Source organism: Callorhinus ursinus, unplaced genomic scaffold, assembly GCF_003265705.2.
Source record: "Callorhinus ursinus isolate GAN/ISIS: 27379988/994484 unplaced genomic scaffold, GSC_fseal_2.0 scaffold6, whole genome shotgun sequence".
NCBI classification, from domain to species: domain Eukaryota; kingdom Metazoa; phylum Chordata; class Mammalia; order Carnivora; family Otariidae; genus Callorhinus; species Callorhinus ursinus.
The window spans coordinates 59,474,137-59,494,360 of NW_027397068.1; the positions used below are offsets into that span (position 1 = coordinate 59,474,137).

A 20,224-nucleotide genomic window follows, 5' to 3' on the forward strand; every position below is an offset into this window, starting at 1 on the left:
GTCTGCCTTCGGCTCAGGTCATGATCCCAGGGTCCTGGGATCGAGCCCCACATCGGGCTCCCTGCTTGGCGGGGAGCCTGCTTCTCCCTCTCCCACTCCCTCTGCTTGTGTGCCCTCTCTCGTTGTGTCTTTCTCTGTCAGATAAATAAATAAAATCTTTAAAAAACAAAACAAAACAAAATTACCCTTATTCGTGATTGTAAAATTTGTGGTTATGGTCCAAGCATTGTGTTATCTGTGGTTCTCAACCAGGGGTGATTTTGTCCCCCCCCACATTTGTCAGTGTTTGGAGACATCTTTTGGTTGTCACAACTGTGGGGGGAAGGGGGTGTGCTATTTGTTTCTAGTGGGTAGAGGCCAAGGTTACAGCTAATGCATAAGACATCCCCCACAACCAAAGAATTTTCTGGCCCTAAATGTCAATAATATGAAGGTTGAGTAATGCTGGATTAAATATTTCTCATCTTTTCAAAAGAGCATTGCTTTGTTTTCAAATTTAAATAATTTTCTTTTGACTTTCAGAAGTGTATTTTGGGGTTAGCTAAATGTGTGCCAATATTTTAATATGGAATTTAAAGAGAATAAATAGTGTTCCAAAACACAAAAGACAGTCCTGTGTTTATAGTAATCCAGCCTTAGGCTTTAGTGAGTTACTAATGTTGCAAATCTAGGCACTTAGAGGTCCAGTTGGAATGTGTGCCAAATTCATTCCATAATAAATATCCCAGATATTTAGATCTTTTTTGTTATCACAGTAGCAGATTTGTAATGTCCAGCTATTCTTTATTTTTTGTGTTTAACTACAGGATTGTTGACAGTATGTGTATTCCTTAACTGTGCAACTTCTTTACTGAAATATGTATTTTTTCTAAAGAAAACTTTTACTCCTTTATTTGCTTTGCTTTGAAGGCATTGCTTGTTACTTATTGCTTGTTACTTAACTACTTACAATTCACTTAGGAAACCTTAGTTTTATACCCAAAGCTAATTACAAGTAAATATTCATTTGTAGGTTGTTATTGCTTCCCTCTTTTCAGTGACCCACTGTACAGTTTTTTAGCCATTTAAGTTCTATTTGTCTTTAAGGCATGAGGCACAGGTTTTTGATTCAGTGCTAGTTTAAGATGATGCTTCTTAGGAAAAAAATGGTGGGCTTGTTTATTTTTAAAATGCACTTTTAATTATATAAGTAATACATAAAGAGTGCTCGTTGCGAAGAAACTGAGTAATAGAGAAGTATTAGAGTGAACATTTAGAATTCCCTTTCCCCCTCAATACCGTTCCCTTTTCTGAAGGCAGCTAATATTTTATTTTTAAAGATTTTATTTATTTATTTGACAGAGAGAGAGATCACAAGTAGGCAGACAGTCAGGCAGAGGGAGAGGGAGAAGCAAGCTCCCTGCTGAGCACGGAGCCCAATGCAGGGCTCTATCCCAGGATGCTGGGATCATGACCTGAGCTGAAGGCAGACACTTAACCGACTGAGCCACCCAGGCACCTCTGAAGGCAGCTAATATTAACAATGCATCCCAAGAGGACACACAAAAAATGGAAAGACATTCCATGCTCGTATATTGGAAGAATAAACATTGTCAAAATGTCTATATTGCCCAAAACAATCTACACATTTAATGTAGTCCCTATCAGAATACCAACAGCAGTTTTCTCCTAAGTAGAAGAAACAATTCTGAAACTTGTATGGAATCACAAAAGACCCTGAATAGCCAAAGCAATCTTGAAAAAGAAAAGCAAAGCTGAGGCCTCAGAATTCTGGACTTCAAATTATATTACAAAGCTGTAGTAATCAAAACTTGTTTTAATGACCTTGCATACCTTTTCCATGATCCAGCAGCAGGTGTTGCCCATCCTAGACACATGCAAATCAGTGCTTTTGAGCAGCGATGGTCAGTGTAGAATTTTGGCCCTTCCAAACAAAATATTTTTGTACTGGCACAAAAACAGACACATAGATCAATGGCAGAGAATAGAAAACACAGAAATAAACTCACAATCGTAGGGTCGATTAATTTTGACAAAGCAGGAAAGACTATCCAATGGGAAAAAGACAGTCTCTTCAACAAATAGTGTTGGGAAAACTGGACAGCAACATGCAAAAGAAAGAAACTGGACCACTTTCTTATACCATACACAAAAATAAATTCAAAATGGATTAAAGAGTTAAATGTGAGGCCTGAAACCTTAAAAATCCCAGACGAGAACAGGCAGTAACCTCTTTGCCATCAGCCGTAGCAACTTCTTTCTAGATATGTCTGTAGGGAAACAAAAGCAACAATAAATTATTGGGACCACATCAAAATAAAAAGCTTTTTTTGCACAGTGAAGGAAACAATCAACAAAACTAAAAGGCAACCCATGGAATGGGAAAAGATATTTGCAAATGACATATCTGATGAAGGGTTAGTATACAAAATACATAAAGAACTTATAAAACGCAACACCCCAAAAATGAATAATCCCATTAGAAGTGGGCAGAAGACATGAACAGACATTCTCCAAAGAAGACATGCAGATGGCCAAAAGACATGTGAAAAGATGCTCAACATCACTTACCATCAGGGAAATGCAAATCAAAACTACAATGAGATATCACCGCACACCTGTTCGAATGGTTAAACTCCATGACAGGAAACAACAGGTATTGGAGAGGATGTAGAGAAAAAGGAACACTTGTGCCCTATTGGTGGGAATGCAAACTGGTGCAGCCACTGTGGAACACACAATGGAGGTTCCTCAAAAAGTTAAAAATAGAACTACTCCATGATCCAGCAGTTGCATTATTGGGTGTTTAACCAAAGAATACAAAAATACTAATTCAAAGAGATACATGCACCCTTATGTTTATAGCAGCATTATTTATAATAGATAAGATATGGAAGCAGCCCAAGTGTCCATCGACTGATAAATGGCTAGAGATGTGATGTACACACACACAGCCATAAAAAGAATGAAATTTGCCATTTGCAATGACATGGATGGAGCTAGGGAGTATAATGCTAAGCAAAATAAGTCAGAGAAAGACGAATACCATATGATTTCACTCATATGTGGAATTTAAGAAAAAAACTGAGCAAAGGGAAAAAGAGAGAGGCAAACCAATTATAGAGCACAAACTGATGGCTACCACAGGGGCAGGGGGTGGGGGGGATTGGGATTAAAGAGTGCACTTGTGATGAGCATTGGGTGATGTATAGATTTTTGAATCACTAGAAAGAAAAAGCGTCCTTGCTGGAGGTTAACATATTCCAAGTGAAAAAGAAAAGCTCATGAATGTTACTCATTCTAATCATTTTTTTGTTCACCCTAATTGAAACAAGTGATGTTGGAGCTCCATGAGGGACATTTAAATAGTACACAATGCATGAGCTTGGAGTGTGAATCCCACTACCAAAAATAATGATGGTGCCTTTCATTGGTACAGCACATTTAAACTTCAAAAGCTTTTCATAGCTATGTGCTTACTTTTTTCCTACGACCCTACGGTATTTGTAAAATACCATAACCATACTTGTTATTTGTTTGTGTGCAAATTTTAATTTTCTGTTACTTGTTGGCAAATAGTGTTTTTTTTTCATCTGCCTACATTTCCTTTGTCTGCATGGCTGGTTTCTCTGTACAGGTAGCAAGTTTAGCCTGAGTATTCTTATTCAGTGTCATGCTCATATACGTTCTTAAATTCTTTTTTTATTCATTCCATGCCAAAGTAATGACCTCAGTTCCTGTACTTAAGAATTAAAATGTTAATTGGTACTTTAAAAACCACTTCACAGTAAATCCTCCCACTTCTTTCGGGCAGCAAAACATTTAAAAATACATGAACATTCATTTTTTCATTATTGATTTTACTTGGTTTTCTTATGAATTATGGGGATTACATATTATAAACTTCTAGGAGGCTGGTTATATATCTCTTATCACCAGTAATGTTATCTTTGCATTCAGGGGCTACAGGTATTTTGTATTGTTTATTGTTTCTTTTCCCCTCTTCAAAATCTTCTGCAGTGTGGTATAACTGCAGAATTGTGAAACCATTCCCGAGGCCCACACAAAACTCTGTCTTATATTTATCACTGCTCCTGCATCTTCAGACACTCCTGCAACCTCCCTCTGCTGTGTTCAGACTCCCAGAGAGTCCCTTGCCCTGGCAATCCCATTGGCCTTTAAAGCTGGCTCCCGCTTCCAATCTCTTCCCTCCCAAATTCCTCTTCCCTAGTGGTGCCAGAGTGCTACTTCTGGAAAGGATCGGGTTGTCTTTACCATGGTGATACAGAGGGCACTCACAATCGTCTCCTAGCTTCTGCCCCTTCCTTGCCCCGAAGCCCCTCCTGCACCCCCCCCCACCCCCTGCCCCAAGCAGACCCTCCTTCGTGAACTGAGTCTGGTGAGGAAACAGTGTAGTAGATCCTGAAGACCACATTGGACAATTGCCTTTCTCCGGAAATGCCACTTACTTGCTAGGAATTCACACCTTCCTCGTCTGAGTTCATCCTTTAAGAAGAAGCTTGTTCTGCAAGCAGTGCTCAGTCTTGCTCACCACCATGCCCACAGCTAATTATTCCCTCCTCTGGATTCTACTATGCACTGTTTACACCTTCACAAACCCTCATCTCAGGCCAGCTTTTATTAAGGCTAGACCTGTGTCTCTCCTCCCTCAAGGACTGAGCTTGTTGATGACAGGAGCCCTGTGTGGGAAACAGCAAGTAAATGGATGGGAATGTCATTGCTTTGTAGGTGACTACAGGCATCTTACCCAGTCACATTTCTCTACTGAGGTTGGAGCTATACAGTCTAAATGCCTGCTCATCATAAATGGAAGGACTCTGTATAGTCACACCCCTTCCTTCAATTGCTGATCAGTCGATGTGCTCTGACCCAGAGTTTGGAAGGGGATATGCCGGAGCTCTGAGACATGCAGAACCGAGCTTTGAAGTGACTCTGGAAAGAATTTCACAGTAAAAATGCTGTGGTAAATACCTAGTAAGAGTAATCTGCAACATGGCTGATTTAACTCTTTCTAGGTAACATATGATTGATGATCTCATAAGGTTTTTTTTCTTTCCTTTCTCATTTTGAATGCATTTTACTTTACTAAAGGTGCATTCTAAACCTTAGATTTAAGAAGTCTTCTTAGTTTTAGATAATAAATGTTGTAGGAATGTCCTTGCTGGTCTTCCCTATTAAATGAAGGAACACTTTTTAAAGAGTGCATTTGAGGTTCACAAATATTATAAAACCATACAAAATAGAAACCCCATTGCCTTAAATTACTGTTTTAATTCTGGTTTCATCCTTTTTCTTGCCTGTGCCTTGGATTAGAAATTGCTTAAAAAGCTGTGGACATTCCACCAGATGGGGAAGGGACAAAATAAAATGCCAAGAATTTAGCTGTCAACAAAATCTTGGGAGGTAGTTGTGTACTTTGGAATCTTACTGTCTTAAATCCAGAGTTACCAAGCTTCATATTTCCCCCACCCCTAGCTCAGGGGCCAGGCTGGGAGACGGGGTGTGTTAGGGTTAGAGGACTTGTTTCAATGACCTTGCATTCCTTTTCCATGATCCAGCAGCAGGTGTTGCCCAAATCAGTGCTTTTGAGCACTGATGGTCAGTGTAGAATTTTGGCTCTTCCAAACTGGAATATTTGATACTTTGGTTTTCAAAATACCATATTAGTCACTTTATATTTGTTTCAGAATTTGTGAGTATAAGTGAGAATGAGACATGGTTGCCCGAGGTTAGTACTTACAATTTATTTTGTGCATGTGAATTAATGATAGATATTTATTGTAGAAGTTTACAAGTATTTTTAAATGTTTTATATTGCTTCAAAAGAGCTGAGGTCCCCTAAAGAAGAGAGAACATTAGAAATTACCCAATCCTAATATATATATAATATTCAGAACATACATTATATATAGTAATATATGTAACGTACATGTGTGTATTTATTCTGCAAGTGGATGGAAGTGGAGAAAAAATTAAATACTCATTGTACATTAGAAAATCATGAGATAAAAAATCATGAGTGATTTTTTTTTTTTTAATGGGCAGAGAAATACTTTTCATATGAGCTCTTGTACTTCGGAATTTCTTTCTTGTGTGTTTGACTTAATGATCAGAATTTGGGTATTTTTCTTTTAAGGCACAGGAAACACCTGCCACAGGTGGATTGAGACAGTATTTTCTTTCTGGGGAAAGAGGAGGTATTGGAGGGCGGAGCAGAGCTCTCTGTCTCCCACACTTGCCTGCACACAAACGGTGGCCAGTATTGGTCTTACTAACATCTTAACCCTTCCCATACGGTGTAGCCATGGGGGGAGTAGGGGAATGCCGTGAGAATCTGCTGCCACCAGGCATTTCTAAAGTTTGGGCCTTCCCTCATTTACTGGGCTTCCTTCTGCTGAGCTGACTTCAGAAGATATAGTAGCTCTTTCAGTTCCTTTTGAACACCAATAGCATAGGACAAGGATTAATCCTGGCAACAGTTAAAAGCATTAAGCTGACTCATGACAGCATGTACCCTCCCTGGCTGCTCATTTCTGAACTTGGAAGTGGTACCTCTTTATGGGTTAATCTTGGTCCTAAAGCACTTGGTTTTGTAGATCTTAGTAATAGTAGCTAGCATTTACTGCATGCCTGCTCTGTACCAGGCCTTGTCCAAGCATTACCTCTGTTTTTCAGAACAACCAGGTGAGCTAGTTGTTATTATTCCTGTTTTACAGATGATCTGCTGAGGCTCAAAGAAAAGAAATTAGTTTCTCAGGACCTTGTGGCTGATTAGGTGCTGACCTTGGTATTCACACTTTTTGTCTTTCTTTTCATGGGTCACACTGCTTCTCTTAGAATTCAGTGTGGCCAGGATTACGTGAAGGATTCTTAGTAGTGAAAACAGATTGTCAGATTCCCACCTGTTCCTTTTGTTACTCTTGGGATGATCAGCTAGTTTTCATGGCTTGTGTGTGTCTATTGCTTTCTTCTTCTTTTTTTCCGTTTCTCTTGTTGAAGTGTAAGAGAGAGAGGAACAGGTGTGTGAATCGTGTGTGCTCACACAGGTCTGTGTGTATCTGGGAGAGGGAGGAAGGAAGGCGGTTGATTTCTCACATGCCAATGACAGATTGCTGAGGCTGCTTGCTTCAGTCAAGGCTGGTTGTGATGAAAACCTCCATGCAGTGTAATGCTTCCCTCTAAATTTCAATAATCCTTGGCCAGAAGACCATCCGTCTTTTAATTCAAAAATTGGAGGTAATGAATTGCCCAGTTATACAGCTGTAATGGTGTTTTGAATTCTTAAAAAGTTTAGAATGGAGATTAACAGTGCAGGAAGTGGCAAGTCAAATGGGCAGTCAAAAAAAGTCCCCCCTGATTTCTAGAGATAGGTGCATTTGTACTTTTTGCACTTTTATCTTTCTGCATCCCACCTCCCCCTGCCCTGGGCATGTCTTACCACGTAGATCTTAGGTCACGGAGCAAATACAGAAGAGATATGTCACCAATTAAAATAATACATAGGAGGAAGAGTGCATGAGCTTGTGAGAATAGTGACAGACAGGCTAAAGAACAGAGGGAAAGGATGCTTGAGGGAAGCTCACAACGTGACTGAAAGGGTTTTTGAAGCTGTGTTTGGAAGCATGTGCAGGGTGCCCAGGGTCAATAAGAGAGGCTGAAAGGCCAAACAAGTGCTTTTTGCTCCCCATTTTCATCAGAGAAGGGCCTTGTAAATTGGACAGTGTCAGATGGTCATTATGGAGGGAGCATTCGTGCCTCAATTAGGAGTTAGATAGGAAAACTACCCCAGATCCTACAATGCCTACATCTACATCCCAAGTAATGTGGGCATTTTACTCTTGTTCTCAAGACCACATTATGCATCTTGTGAGAAATTACCAGAAAAATAGAGTTGGGTGAATGTCCTAATTTGGGGGAAACATTATTTTCTAGAAGTTAAAGACCTGAAGTAAGCTTGATGTTCCTGGCAGAGCTATAGATAAATGACAAACCAGAGATCTTGTATGCGTTTAGGAAAGAATGTGGTGGTCGCTAGGAATCATCATAGACACCACTAAGAAGCCTTGCCAAGACTTGTTTCCTTTAACTACTGCTTTCCTTTATTTATTTTTTGGAGGAGGGATATTAGATTGTTAGATATACAGATTCATAATCTTCCATTTCATATATGCTCATTTGGTTCAAATAATGGCTCCCAAACTCATATTTGGCAACTCTTGATTTCATCGGTAAAGTATTTGAGAAATCTCTTCCAACCTTATAAGAAGGAGGTGGTAAGCTAGTTAGGTGCTAGTGTTAACGTAGATTCCCATATTTTGAAAACTAAGCTAAAACTGTGTTGATTAATGAATGGCATAAGTCCTCATGGGGAAATGCTCAGGAAGGCACTGTCATTGGTCCTGTTTTTCACCAGAAAAAAAACTGAAAACCCAACAGCAAAAAAATTCCTATAGAGAAAGGACATCCCACTGTCAGATATGCAGAGAAGAGAAAGCCAGGAGAAATAGCTGGTACAAAAGTGGGGAAACTAAAAATTCAGATCGTTTTGCTGGCTTCTCATTATTACATTGGTAACTACTATTGTTAGCATAACAAGGGAAGATTTAATATTTATAAATATGAAGTCTTGAATTTATTCCAGAGGTCACTAAAGCAATATGAAGTAAGGGAAATGTAATTTTGAGGTAGTTGCGGGAATTTTGGAATTCTGGCTCACCATAAATACTGTTGTGACTAATATATCTATAAACAAACAAATGGAAGAAAGAAACAAAAAACAACCTACAATAAGAAGAATAAAACTTAAATGATTTTAGATGGCATTTTATGAATGTAAGAGCCATATGTGAAATGGTGGGTTCTATCGTTACCATTCATTCCAGCATTATAAGGAGAATAGTTAGTTCTGGGTGGCATGTTATAAGGACATCAAAAAAAAAATTGGCATACTTTCCTGAGAATGTTGATGGGTGTGGTGAGTGCCATACCTGGATCTCATGTCCTAGAGACATCCCAGAAGGAATTTGGAATGCTTAGCCACTAGGAGACTAAGGGAGGACACAGTGGCTGCTTTTAAATCTTGAGCAGGATTGTAAATGTACCTCCATTCTTAGGGTTGAACGAGAAGCAAAGAATCGACAGGATATAAGGGAACAAATTCAGCTCCATATCAGGGAAACTAACAAGTGAAACTGACCAGTGACTTCAGAATGGGAGGCCTGGGGAAGAAATGACCATTACTTTGCTCTGATACTGGAGATCAAGTTGGACCTACCTCATTGTATTAACGGCCCAGTTCCAATGTTACTGTCTCTCCTTCTCTCTGCAAAATGTTTTCTTTCTCAGTTGTTTTTGACCTGAAGCACCATACACAGTAAGGATTGCAGTGGGTGCCTAGTGCCTAGTAAATATTGGGTAAAAGGATGAAGCTGAGCAGCGGACTGTCCTGGGTTCTTAGGTAACAAGGTGTTGGACAGCGGAACTAAGAACAATCTATTGTATCCCCTCCTGTATGCCATTAATTTATTCCTGCTTTGAGTAGCTAACTTTTGGAGAAAATTTGTTCTAAATTACACGAGAACAAAAGTTTTTTTTTTTAGCTGATTACATCTAGCAAAGCATTTTTCCTATAATTTGAATTTTTAATCATTGATATTGCTCACGTTTAAGCAAAGTAGCTTGGTTACTGGAGAGTGTTTTGAAATTTTTAGAATGATCACCAAACCTGTCATCTCTTGAGGGTTTTAGTCAATCATCAAGAAAATCATGATTTTCAGATTTGGAAGATTTAACAAAAAGAAACAGAATAAATGAAAAGGATGCTATCAAAGTTGTGAAAGGTTGCCTTTCTTCCAGTAGCGATAGATCTTGAGATTCACTAGGTTGAGTGTCACTGAGTAATTTCCTCCTCTGTTATTGTGTTTGATTTAGGCGGATTTGAAAGTCATTGAGAAGTGGATGGATGGTGTGAAAGACTTCTTAATGAAAGAGCAGGTGGTCCAAGGAGACGCGGAAGGGCTACAAAGTCAGCTGGACCAGTGCTCTGTGAGTTCTGCTGACTTAGGGCCTCTGCTGTAATAAATAACATTTCCCTCTGCTTCTTTGTTATTTGCTGTTATTAAAATTGCACAAATATGACATGACAATAAACCGAGATAAAATATCTTTCACCATAAACCTTTTTTTTTTTTTTTTTTTACTTTATCGTCATTAAAAGAATGGTTATTCATATTTTCATTTTTGGCCAGGGTTACAGAATTTTGCATAGAGAGAACAAGAGCAATTTTTATTAATTAGGAGCTTTGCTATTTTATGTTCCAGTGATAATTTTAGGGTCATAATTACCAATTGTATATTGCTTTTATTATGCCACATGGTGAGGTTTAAAGAAAAACATACCTAACAAGTGAAATTTGCCAGTAAGACTGCATGCAGTTTATATTCGGTGAAATCATTAGGCTTTTCTAAATTAATTGAGAGTACTATTCCCTGCCGAGAGTCAAATATTTCCAATCTAATTTGGCAGATGGCTATATGAAGCACCCAGGTGAAATGAATTTCTCAAGGCACAATATTTCTTAAGTAGTTAAAAGTCCTGACTCCCAAGCAGTCTGTTTTTATAATATTTTCAGGGATGCAAGCAGAGACAAATTATAATTGTGGCACCCACTTATATAGGAATGAACTCAACATGCGTTTGTTTCTGTGTTCAGGCCTTTGTTAATGAAATAGAAACAGTGGAATCATCTCTGAAAGACATGAAAGAAATAGAGGCTAACCTTCGAAGCTGTCCAGTTGCTGGAATCAAAACCTGGATGCAGACAAAACTAGTGGACTACCAAACCCAATTGGAGAAACTTAGCAAGGAGGTAAGTTTTTCAGCTTTGCTGTCTGTGACTTTTAAGAGGCAGACCGTTCCTTTTTTTCAGTGTCTGAATTGATTTTATAGCCCATCCAGTCTGAAAAACAGTGGTCTAGAATAACTATAGCATGGGTAGCAGGTTGGGGCAAAAAAATGGATTTTTCTTTTAATGAAGGGAGGGTACTAACTGTCCAGTTTGGCTCCTTGGTGGGAATGAGCTTGGTGTGTTCAACAAAGAACTAGAAAGGTAGTGTAGCTGGAATAGAATGAAGAGAGGAGTTAGCGGGTGGGTAAGATCTGAAGTCAGAATGTAGGTGAGATGAATTGTATATGGCCTTTGAAACAAAATTTGAAAATTTTATTTCAAGGATGACTCCACACAGAGAGCAGAGGGTTTTGAGCAAGGAAGTGACATTACCATGTGGGTACTTGGCTGTGGGAAAGCCAGAATGAAAACAGAGATTATTTAAGAGGTTATTGCTGTCTTGGCCCTTCAGACTAGAGAGATAGTGGTGGAGGTCATGAGGACTGTTAGGTTTGGACTATATTTTGAAAATAGAGATAGGAGTCTAGTAATGGATTGGACGTGTAATCTCAAAAAGGGAATGGTCAAGGACAACTGAGGGTTTGGGCAGAGCTTCCACTTTGTGTGAATTGTGGTGCTATTTGCTGAAATGGTGGAGACTCAAGAAACAAGAAGCTTTTGTGAGAGCAGGTGAAACAATGATTTCCATTCTGGAAGGGTTAAGTGTGAGCTTATGAGGCATGCAGATGGAGCTCTTCAGCACTTACTGCCGGAAAGAGGAAAGGGTGAGTCCAAAGATGCTGCGAAGTTAGGGTCAGCTGGCGGAGAAACATGCCAGGAGGCTGTGAGGCCCGAGGGCCAGATGGAGAAAGCTTTCCACGGTGCCCCGTCCTGAGGATTGCTGAGGCCAAGGAGAACTGAAAGTCAGGCTTTAGATCTGACAAATGGAGGCTTTAAATGACCTTGAGGAAAGAGTCTGGTGGCATGGCAGGGAAGAGAGTCACGTTGGAGAAGGTTGAGGAGAGAATGGGAAGTGAGCAGTTGGGACAACAAGTATAACCAACTTTGAGGAATTTCTCTATTTAAAGGGGCAGAGAAATGGGGTGGGTGCGGAGGCCTGGGGTTCCAAAGAGGTGTTTTTGTAATTTTTAGAAATAAAAGATGTTACAGGATATTTCCATGCCAAAAAGACGGACCTCACTAAGCGGGAGAAAATAATGAGGCGGAAGAGTTTGAGAGAAAACAGTTCCTGGAGTGAAGTCTGTCATATGTGAGAGGGTTGGGGTCCGCTCTCTCCGTGAAAGAATTGTTGTTGGATACTTTCTCCATGGTGGTTGAAGGAAGGCAACCCAGGGTACAGTAGGACTGCAGTGTAACTGTTCTCTTCTGATTGCTTTTGCTTCGCCAATGAGGTTACACAAAGCTGATGTGAGTGAGGAAGGGTGAAAAATGGGAGGAGAAGGTGTGAAATATAGGACTGTTCCGCAGACAGCCCTTACGTGGTACACATCTCTTCATGCAAGGTTTTTGGTTAATGTTTATGTAGGAAAAACTGATATTTGCATCCTTGGAATATTTTGTATTGTTTTCCCGTAAATTCTGTATTTTGAATATGTTCAAACTTAAAGGAAGTTTGAAATAAAGGTAGAGGAGTAGCCACCTACCCATTCCTTAATTTGCCAGTTGTAATGTTCTACCACATTTGCTTTCTCTCTCTCCTTCACTCTCCACACACACTTTTTTCCCCTAAAAATGTACTTTTTTAATGTTAATCACCATACATTACATCATTAGTTTTTGATGTAGTGTTCCATGATTCATTGTTTGTGCATAACACCCAGTGCTCCACGCAGAACGTGCCCTCTTTAATACCCATCACCAGGCTAACCCGTCCCCCCACCCCCTCCCCTCTAGGACCCTCAGTTTGTTTTTCAGAGTCCATCGTCTCTCATGGTTCGTCTCCCCCTCCGATTTCCCCCTGTTCATTCTTCCCCTCCTGCTATCTTCTTCTTCTTTTTTTTAAACATATAATGTATTATTTGCTTCAGAGGTACAGGTCTGTGATTCAACAGTCTTGCACAATTCACAGCGCTCACCATAGCACATACCCTCCCCAATGTCTATCACCCAGCCACCCCATCCCTCCTACCCCCCACCACTCCAGCAACACTCAGTTTGTTTCCTGAGATTAAGAATTCCTCATAAAAATGTACTTTTGACAGGGATTTGAAACTATCATGACACTTCATCCCTAAACACTTTAGCATGGATATTAAATACTAAATACTTCTGTCATAAATAAAGACAGTGTTCTACAAAACCACAATACCATTGCCACACTTAAGAAAATAAGTTTTTAATATCGTCTATTCTGGCCAAATTCAGATTTCTCTAAGTGTGCTATAATCTGATGGTTTGTGCTTGAATCTGTTGAGATTTGGGAGAAAGTAAATACGGAAAATGGTTTGGAAGTGCCAGCAAGGAGCAAAGAAAGTGATAGATAGATACAGACAGACATAGTTATTTAGGTCTATGTATCTATCTACATATATACATACATATAGATAGGACAACATAGAAATAATTATGAATTATCATTGATTCATCGTATGAGAGTAAACATATGGGAAGTTTTTAAGTGTCCTTATCAAGGAGGCAACCATGTGTTGTGTGAATCATTATCTAAAGCCATTCCAGACTCTTGTGTTTCACTGAGTAGTATAAAGGTTGAAGAAGTTTTGGACAAATATAACGTTGCCAAATTTCTATTTTGCTAAGGAAGGATGGACATTTAAAGTCAATCAACAAATAAAAACAATCTATTTCATCTGTTATAGCCACGGTATCATGAAACGAGGAACATTTTAATGCCAAAAAATAGAAAGTATATAATCTCAGGAAAATTAATTATAGTTTTGAGCTTTTTTTTTTAAGTTCATTACAGTGTTTTTATTTCTCTCTGGATCTATGAGAATTATATAATTGACTAGTGTCCAGAAACTAGTAAGGAGAGTTTTCTGGAAGCAGAACCCAAGGAATCTGTATTTATATATATATATATCTGTATTTTTTAAAAAACAGCCACCCCACTTAAAGTGCTGATCAGCAGGACTTGGGCACCAGGGCTGCATAGACTGCTTGCTTCTGGAGCACCATGCGGGGCAGGGAAATCAGAGCTCCTGTTTGGCCCCCTTCTATGTTTATGTCTGTGATCCTGTTTGGAGAGTGGGTACAGGAAAGCCTCTAAGGAGTCTCTCTTGCTCTCAAGAGAGCCGTCCTATTCCTGCGCTGGCTTCTGGTCACGATCAGCTTTGTGGCCAAGCAAGCCCCTGGCGCCATGACCACTACTCTGAGTGGGAGGAAGTGAGCGCTGGGTGATCTCAGTGGGATGCTATCTACGGAAGTCCGTTTGTGGTTGAACATATTTTTGTGTCAAGTATTTGATTATCTGAAATATTTAACTAAGTTATTGAATGAGATTCAGATAAAACCTATTTTCTGATGTAACTTTTTTGTGTCTGTGTGCAGGATACAAGTATAGGAGATTATCAAAACCAGAATTTTGTACAGTAGTGCTTTATGGGAGAAAATGGACATTCTGGTTGCTTCCAGGGTTTTTTTTTTTTTTCCATAATAAACAGTGCTGCAGTAAATTTCCTTAAAGTACATGTTTTTATGGTTGTAGGCTAGATTCCTTCATTTGGGGTTACTCTGTCAAAAGTTTTGCATTTTTAGAATTATAATAGGTATTTCTATATTGGATTAATATCCAAAATGTGGTGTAGCACCCCAGTTATAGTGATTGTTTTCGTTGTTGCTTGTATTCCTCAACATCAGCACAAAATGTATGAAGGACTTTATCTGAATGTTAAAACAAGACTCTTTGTGGAAGGTTCTCACTCTGTGCTTAGATATTAGAAACTAGAACCTGACATTTAGTGTTTTAGCATTTGTTTATCTGGGTGAATGGCTTTTCCTTTCCAGATTGCTATTCAAAAAAATAGGTTGTCTGAAAGTCAGGAAAAAGCAGTGAACCTGAAGAAAGATTTGTCAGAGATGCAGGAATGGATGACCCAGGCAGAAGAAGAGTACCTGGAGAGGGATTTTGAGTACAAGTCACCGGAAGAACTAGAGAGTGCAGTAGAAGAAATGAAGGTGAGTCTGGGGCCAGTGTCCAATAGGCTTTATAGTTCCCCTTCTCCCTTAAATATGAATGAATGAATGAATGAATGAATGGGCGAATGAATCTATCTATCTATCTATCTATCTATCTATCTATCTATCTATCTATCTATCAATCATCTGTAAAGCATGATATGTACATATAATCTTGCATAGTTGGATTTCAAATTGGAAAAAAAATATGGAAGGATAGCTGCTATGATTTTAGTAGAAAAAGGAAGCTGAGACTCCACGTGTTCCATTTGGCCCATGAGTTGAGTCCATGAAGGCCCCTAAGACTGTCTCTTCCATTAGAACCTCAGGGAGCCCTAGAGAATGACTCAAAAATTTAGTTTTATCAATTATGTTCACAGTGTTGTGCAACCATCAACACTATCCATTTCCAGAAGTTTTAAAGAATAATCGTCTTTTGTCAGGAACAAGGGCGACTTCCCAATTCGGTTGCGATTTATCTTCATTTTATCAAAGGTATTCTTCCAGTGAATTCATGGGAAACACATGCATAACAAAATTTTGTTAGAGCAGGTAAGAGTTGCAGTAGGAACATTGTCAAGGGATTTAATATCATTTGGGTCCACAGGATATATTTCCTGTAAACTTATATTCCTGTGTCAATAGTCTTGAATGCTTTCTTTTTTTGTATAGTAAAAGAATTCGGCATCATTCCCAAATTTCTAACATTGCTTCAAGTGTCCTTCAGTGTTCACACCGAAGGAAATAGTGTCTTAAAGGCTATTTAAAAAAAAAAATAAGATTAAGCCACACATTAACTGTTTTATGCCAAATTTAACTTGCCTAAAAGTATAACTAAAGCAAAAATCTCTGTATATCTGTTTAAAAAGGGATTATATTTCATCAATGCATTATTGAATGTGAATCAAAGTAAATACAGTAAGGGACTCTTACTGTACTTGTATGTGGTGTTTTCACTGAAGCATCTTTTTTAGTGTAGGTTTTTTGAGAACTTTTAAAATACTCAGTATAAGGTATTTTAAAGGTGGCCTGCCATGTTAAGAACCATCGTATTTAATTTATTCTCTTCCTTTATATTATTGGCATTGTAGTTTTGTGGTTTCTTAAAATCAGTAGGGATGAGAGCTTAGAGAAATAAGTTTAAAACCCTTGATTGGGCAACATTCTATTTGTTTTTATTCTTCCAGACAACCGTTATGATTTTAAAAACCACTGTACTTAATTACTTTAACAACCGAGAGAAATTTAAAACCATTAAGCAGTAGAGGAAGCTAAAAGGGAAAGTGAAAAGCTGTCTTGGGTTGATTTTTCTAAAAATGAGTCTTCATCCCCAGCATGGAGGGAAAGTCAGGAAAGAAGCTCTTTCTAGGTTAGACTTCTTAGTATAACTTCCTCAACTTCGAAATGCTATTAATTATCGGAAGCATAGATACACCTGTGTTCCAGGAGAAAAAAAGGTATGTTTAAATTATTTTTAAATGATACCTCTACTCTGGTGAAAATTTATTTATTACAGTTTAATATGCTCGGACTTACAGTGTTTAATTAAAATGCCTCACTTAGATTCTTATCATGGGCCCAGACTTTGAAAATACTCCACGTCAGTAACTGAGGGTGACTTAGGTGTTCACATTGCTTGTTATGAAACGTCTGTGTTACGGTTAGTGTTCGTTCTTAGTTCAAAAGTACTCTCTGTGGTGATTCCCTAAATAAACGTTCCAAGTAGGTAGTTAGAATCATGTCAGCATTTTAATTTTGGTTTAGTTATCTTTTTGAAAAAGAAATAAATTGGTTACTGAGAACGGGAGACAGTTTTCAAGTTCATCCCTTCTTGGACTAGAGGGCGAAAGAGGACGTGTTGCAGAAGGAGGTGAGAGTGAAGATTCTCAAGGACAACATCATGTTACTGGCTGCAAAGGCGCCCTCTGGTGGCCAGGAATTGACATCTGAGCTGAATGTTGTGCTGGAGAATTACCAACTTCTGTGTAACCGAATTCGAGGAAAATGCCACACGCTAGAGGTATGTTATTTTATCAGTGACATATTTCTGAGATCAAACTGTGTAAAGTACCGGCCATTTCCATATCTTGGAAAAAACTCGAATTTTCTTTTCCAGTATGCGATCATAAAGGAAGAGTCGTTCTTGGATAACAAGTTGGTAGAATGAAACTGGGATTAAAAAAATAGGAAACCCGAAATCTGCCTTCAGTTAGTAGCAGGTTCTTGGGAAAGCGGTTTCATATTTTCAGAATTTTTTTATATGTGAAATCAAGGTTTTCATGTTTCAGGTGATCTGTAGGGTCTGTTCCAATTCTAAAATTCTAGAACAATGTAATGTGAGCCTCTCCTTTGCTTTGTTTTGCCTGGTTAGTACACAGAGGTGAATTGAGGTTTTTTATTATGACTGGTGTCTGAAGTTAGAGTCACCTGATAGAAAGAAGAACTTGCAGTGTGCTGGTGTTTTGCTGGACCATTTTCCCCCCTGGCCATTGGTTGAAGATGTAGATGATGCTGCTCTGAGTTGTTGTTATTGTTGTTGTTGTTGTTGTTTTTAAATGTTTTTGCTTGTTTGTTTTGACATTAGTGTGACTTTTGTTGCATCTTACTGAAAAGATTCAAGAAGAATTTCAATTTATAAACAATTTAATTTAAATTCAGTTCAACCTAAATTAAATGATTGTATTGTGGTAAATCCTAAAATGGTAAACAATCACAGCTGTAATATTTAAATTCATTCAGTACTTGGCTTGTTCTGAATCTATTTTGTGCTAAGATAAATATGTATAATTCAAACTGGTTAATAAGAAAGCTGTAGGTCAAACAAAACTTCATTCCTTAAAGTTAACATACAGTTGATCCTTGAACAATGTGGTAGGGGGGTGGTTAGGAGCACTGACCACACCTAATGTCACCCAGCTGAAAATCTGTTTATAACTTTTGACTTTCCCAAAACTTAACTACTAACAGCCTACTGTTGACCGGAAGCCTTATTGATGATCTCAACGGTCAATTAACACATACTTTGCATGTTATATGTATCATGTACTGTATTCTTATAATAATGTAAGTTAGGTGTTAAGAAAATCATAAGGAAAAGAAAACATGTTTATATTATTGTGTTGTAAAAAAAATCCATGTATAACTGGATCCACGCAGTTCAAACCTGTGTTGTTGAACGGTCAACTGTGTTGTCTAATGTAAAATACCCGAGGTTACTCAATTGAGAATTTAAAATTTAGTAAACATAATATATAATATTATGTATGCCTAATCTTGAATCCTAGTGAATGATCTTGGACTTGAACTTTACTGTAGTTTTCTCCATGTTTTTGTTTTCCTATTTATTTATAGTCAAAATAGCAACTCATAATATGTTAAAAGAATGAACAAAGTCCCCAAGTTATACTAACCTAACAGAAGACCACCACGTATTCTGTGTCATTTCTTCAAGTTGTGTTAATGACCCAGAGGTGGCAATTTGAGGATGAGGAATGAAGTATGCATGTTGAAAATTTGGAATTGCTTTGAGAATTACTTTGGAATTAATTTGACAGAATTACTTTGAGAGAAGAGAAGGAAAAATGCCAGGAAAAAAAATGATAAGAGAGAAAAGATGAGGCCTTGGTATCTTTAAAGGGGGAAATGAAAAGATGAAAAAAGAAGTTTAAAAAACTGAAATGCTCTGAAATTATGTCCAAGATGACTAAGGAATCTTAGGCAGAAATAGCCCAAATTCCTAAATTAGAGTAAGAATGTTTTTCTTTGGCAGGATCCAACTTTATTACCTTGATTGTTTCTAGATCCCTTAATTTTTTTTAAATCATGAAATATTTCAAATTTATGGAAAAGTACAGATCATAACACCTATATAACCAGTGTATAACCATATACATATATATTCTTCAGATATAACTTAACATTTTGCCTTATTTTTCCAGATCTTGTTTTTAAAATAAAACAAATTAGCATTACAGGCTATGTTTCCTCCTTTCCCAGCCCCTACCATCTCTCTCAGCCCCTCTCTTGAAGTAGTCATTATCCTGGAGTTGCTATATATTTTTCCCATCCCTGTTTTTATATGTTTAATATATACACTTATGTTTCAGTTATCAGTTGCTATGTAACAAACCTCACCAAAGCATAGCGGCTTGCAAAAACAGCCATTTATTATTTCTCATGATGCCGTGGGCTGATCTGGCCCAGCAGAGTTGCTCTTCTGCTCCATGTGGTGTAGGGAGAGCGCACTCAGGGGGCTGCATTCCTGTGGGAGCTCAGCAAGGGGCACTCGCGATGGCCTCTCCTCTGCCGGTCTTTGTCCACGTGGTTCTCTGCAGCAGGGTGGCTGGCTTTTAGAAGGGAGGAAGCAGAAGTTGCCAGTGCCCTTAGAGGCCAGGCCAGCAATTTGGTAGAGCATCACCTCTGTTAGCATTCTTTTGTTCTAAGCAGGTTGCGAGGCCAGCCCACATCCTGGGGGAGGAGAAAACAAATTTGCCACCTAACGGGAGTAGTGGCAAAAAATGTGTGGTTATTATCAGTCCACCATAGTTCACTCTCTGGCCGTAAATTCGTTCCATTGTTCCCTCATGCAAAATGCACTCAGGCTCTCCCAGGGACTCCCAAAGTCATATCCAGTACAGCATCAAGCTTGAAATCCAGTGTCTTGTGATGTGCGCATCAGGTCCAGATATAATGGGGCTCATTGGAGCAGTTTCTTCAGGTGCAGGTGTGTGGGAGCAGTGCCTCTAGATCTGGTGACCTGGAGACAAAAAAGACAGGTTATCTGCACCCCCCATACCCAACATCCATGGTGAGATGGGCGTAGGGATGCCTCAGTGGACACTTCCATTCGAAAAAGTTGGCAGAATGGAAGGTAAATAACAGTCACTGGAAATGGTGACTCTGAAATCCAATAATAGTAGTTCTGGTATCGGGCCAGGGACGTGGTGTAGTCAGTGTTCTGCTCCAGAGGTGAGACTCTTGCTTGATTAGGAACCGGTTTGTTTCTTGGGAATGACTCTCTGGGAGTCATCCTTTTTTTTTTCCCCCATCAGAGATAAGGTTCTGCTGGCCACCGAGTCGATCTCGGTCTGCTCTCTGTAGAAATTTGGGGGACTGGATACCTCTTTTCTCTTTTAGTCTTAGCCAGGGGTTGGCAGATTATA

General features: G+C 38.8%; 1 protein-coding gene across 16 annotated transcripts in view; it reads left to right on the forward strand.

Moving 5' to 3' along the window:
* Positions 1-20,224, forward strand: part of UTRN (utrophin) — a 498,468-nt gene that overhangs the window by 158,189 nt on the left and 320,055 nt on the right. For all 16 annotated transcript variants that reach the window (XM_025866206.2, XM_025866193.2, XM_025866194.2 and 13 more), the window contains 4 exons: positions 9,952-10,065; positions 10,734-10,889; positions 14,892-15,062; positions 16,903-17,082. In XM_025866206.2, coding sequence (XP_025721991.1) covers positions 9,952-10,065; positions 10,734-10,889; positions 14,892-15,062; positions 16,903-17,082 — 621 coding nt within the window. The remainder of the gene's footprint in view (positions 1-9,951; positions 10,066-10,733; positions 10,890-14,891; positions 15,063-16,902; positions 17,083-20,224) is intronic.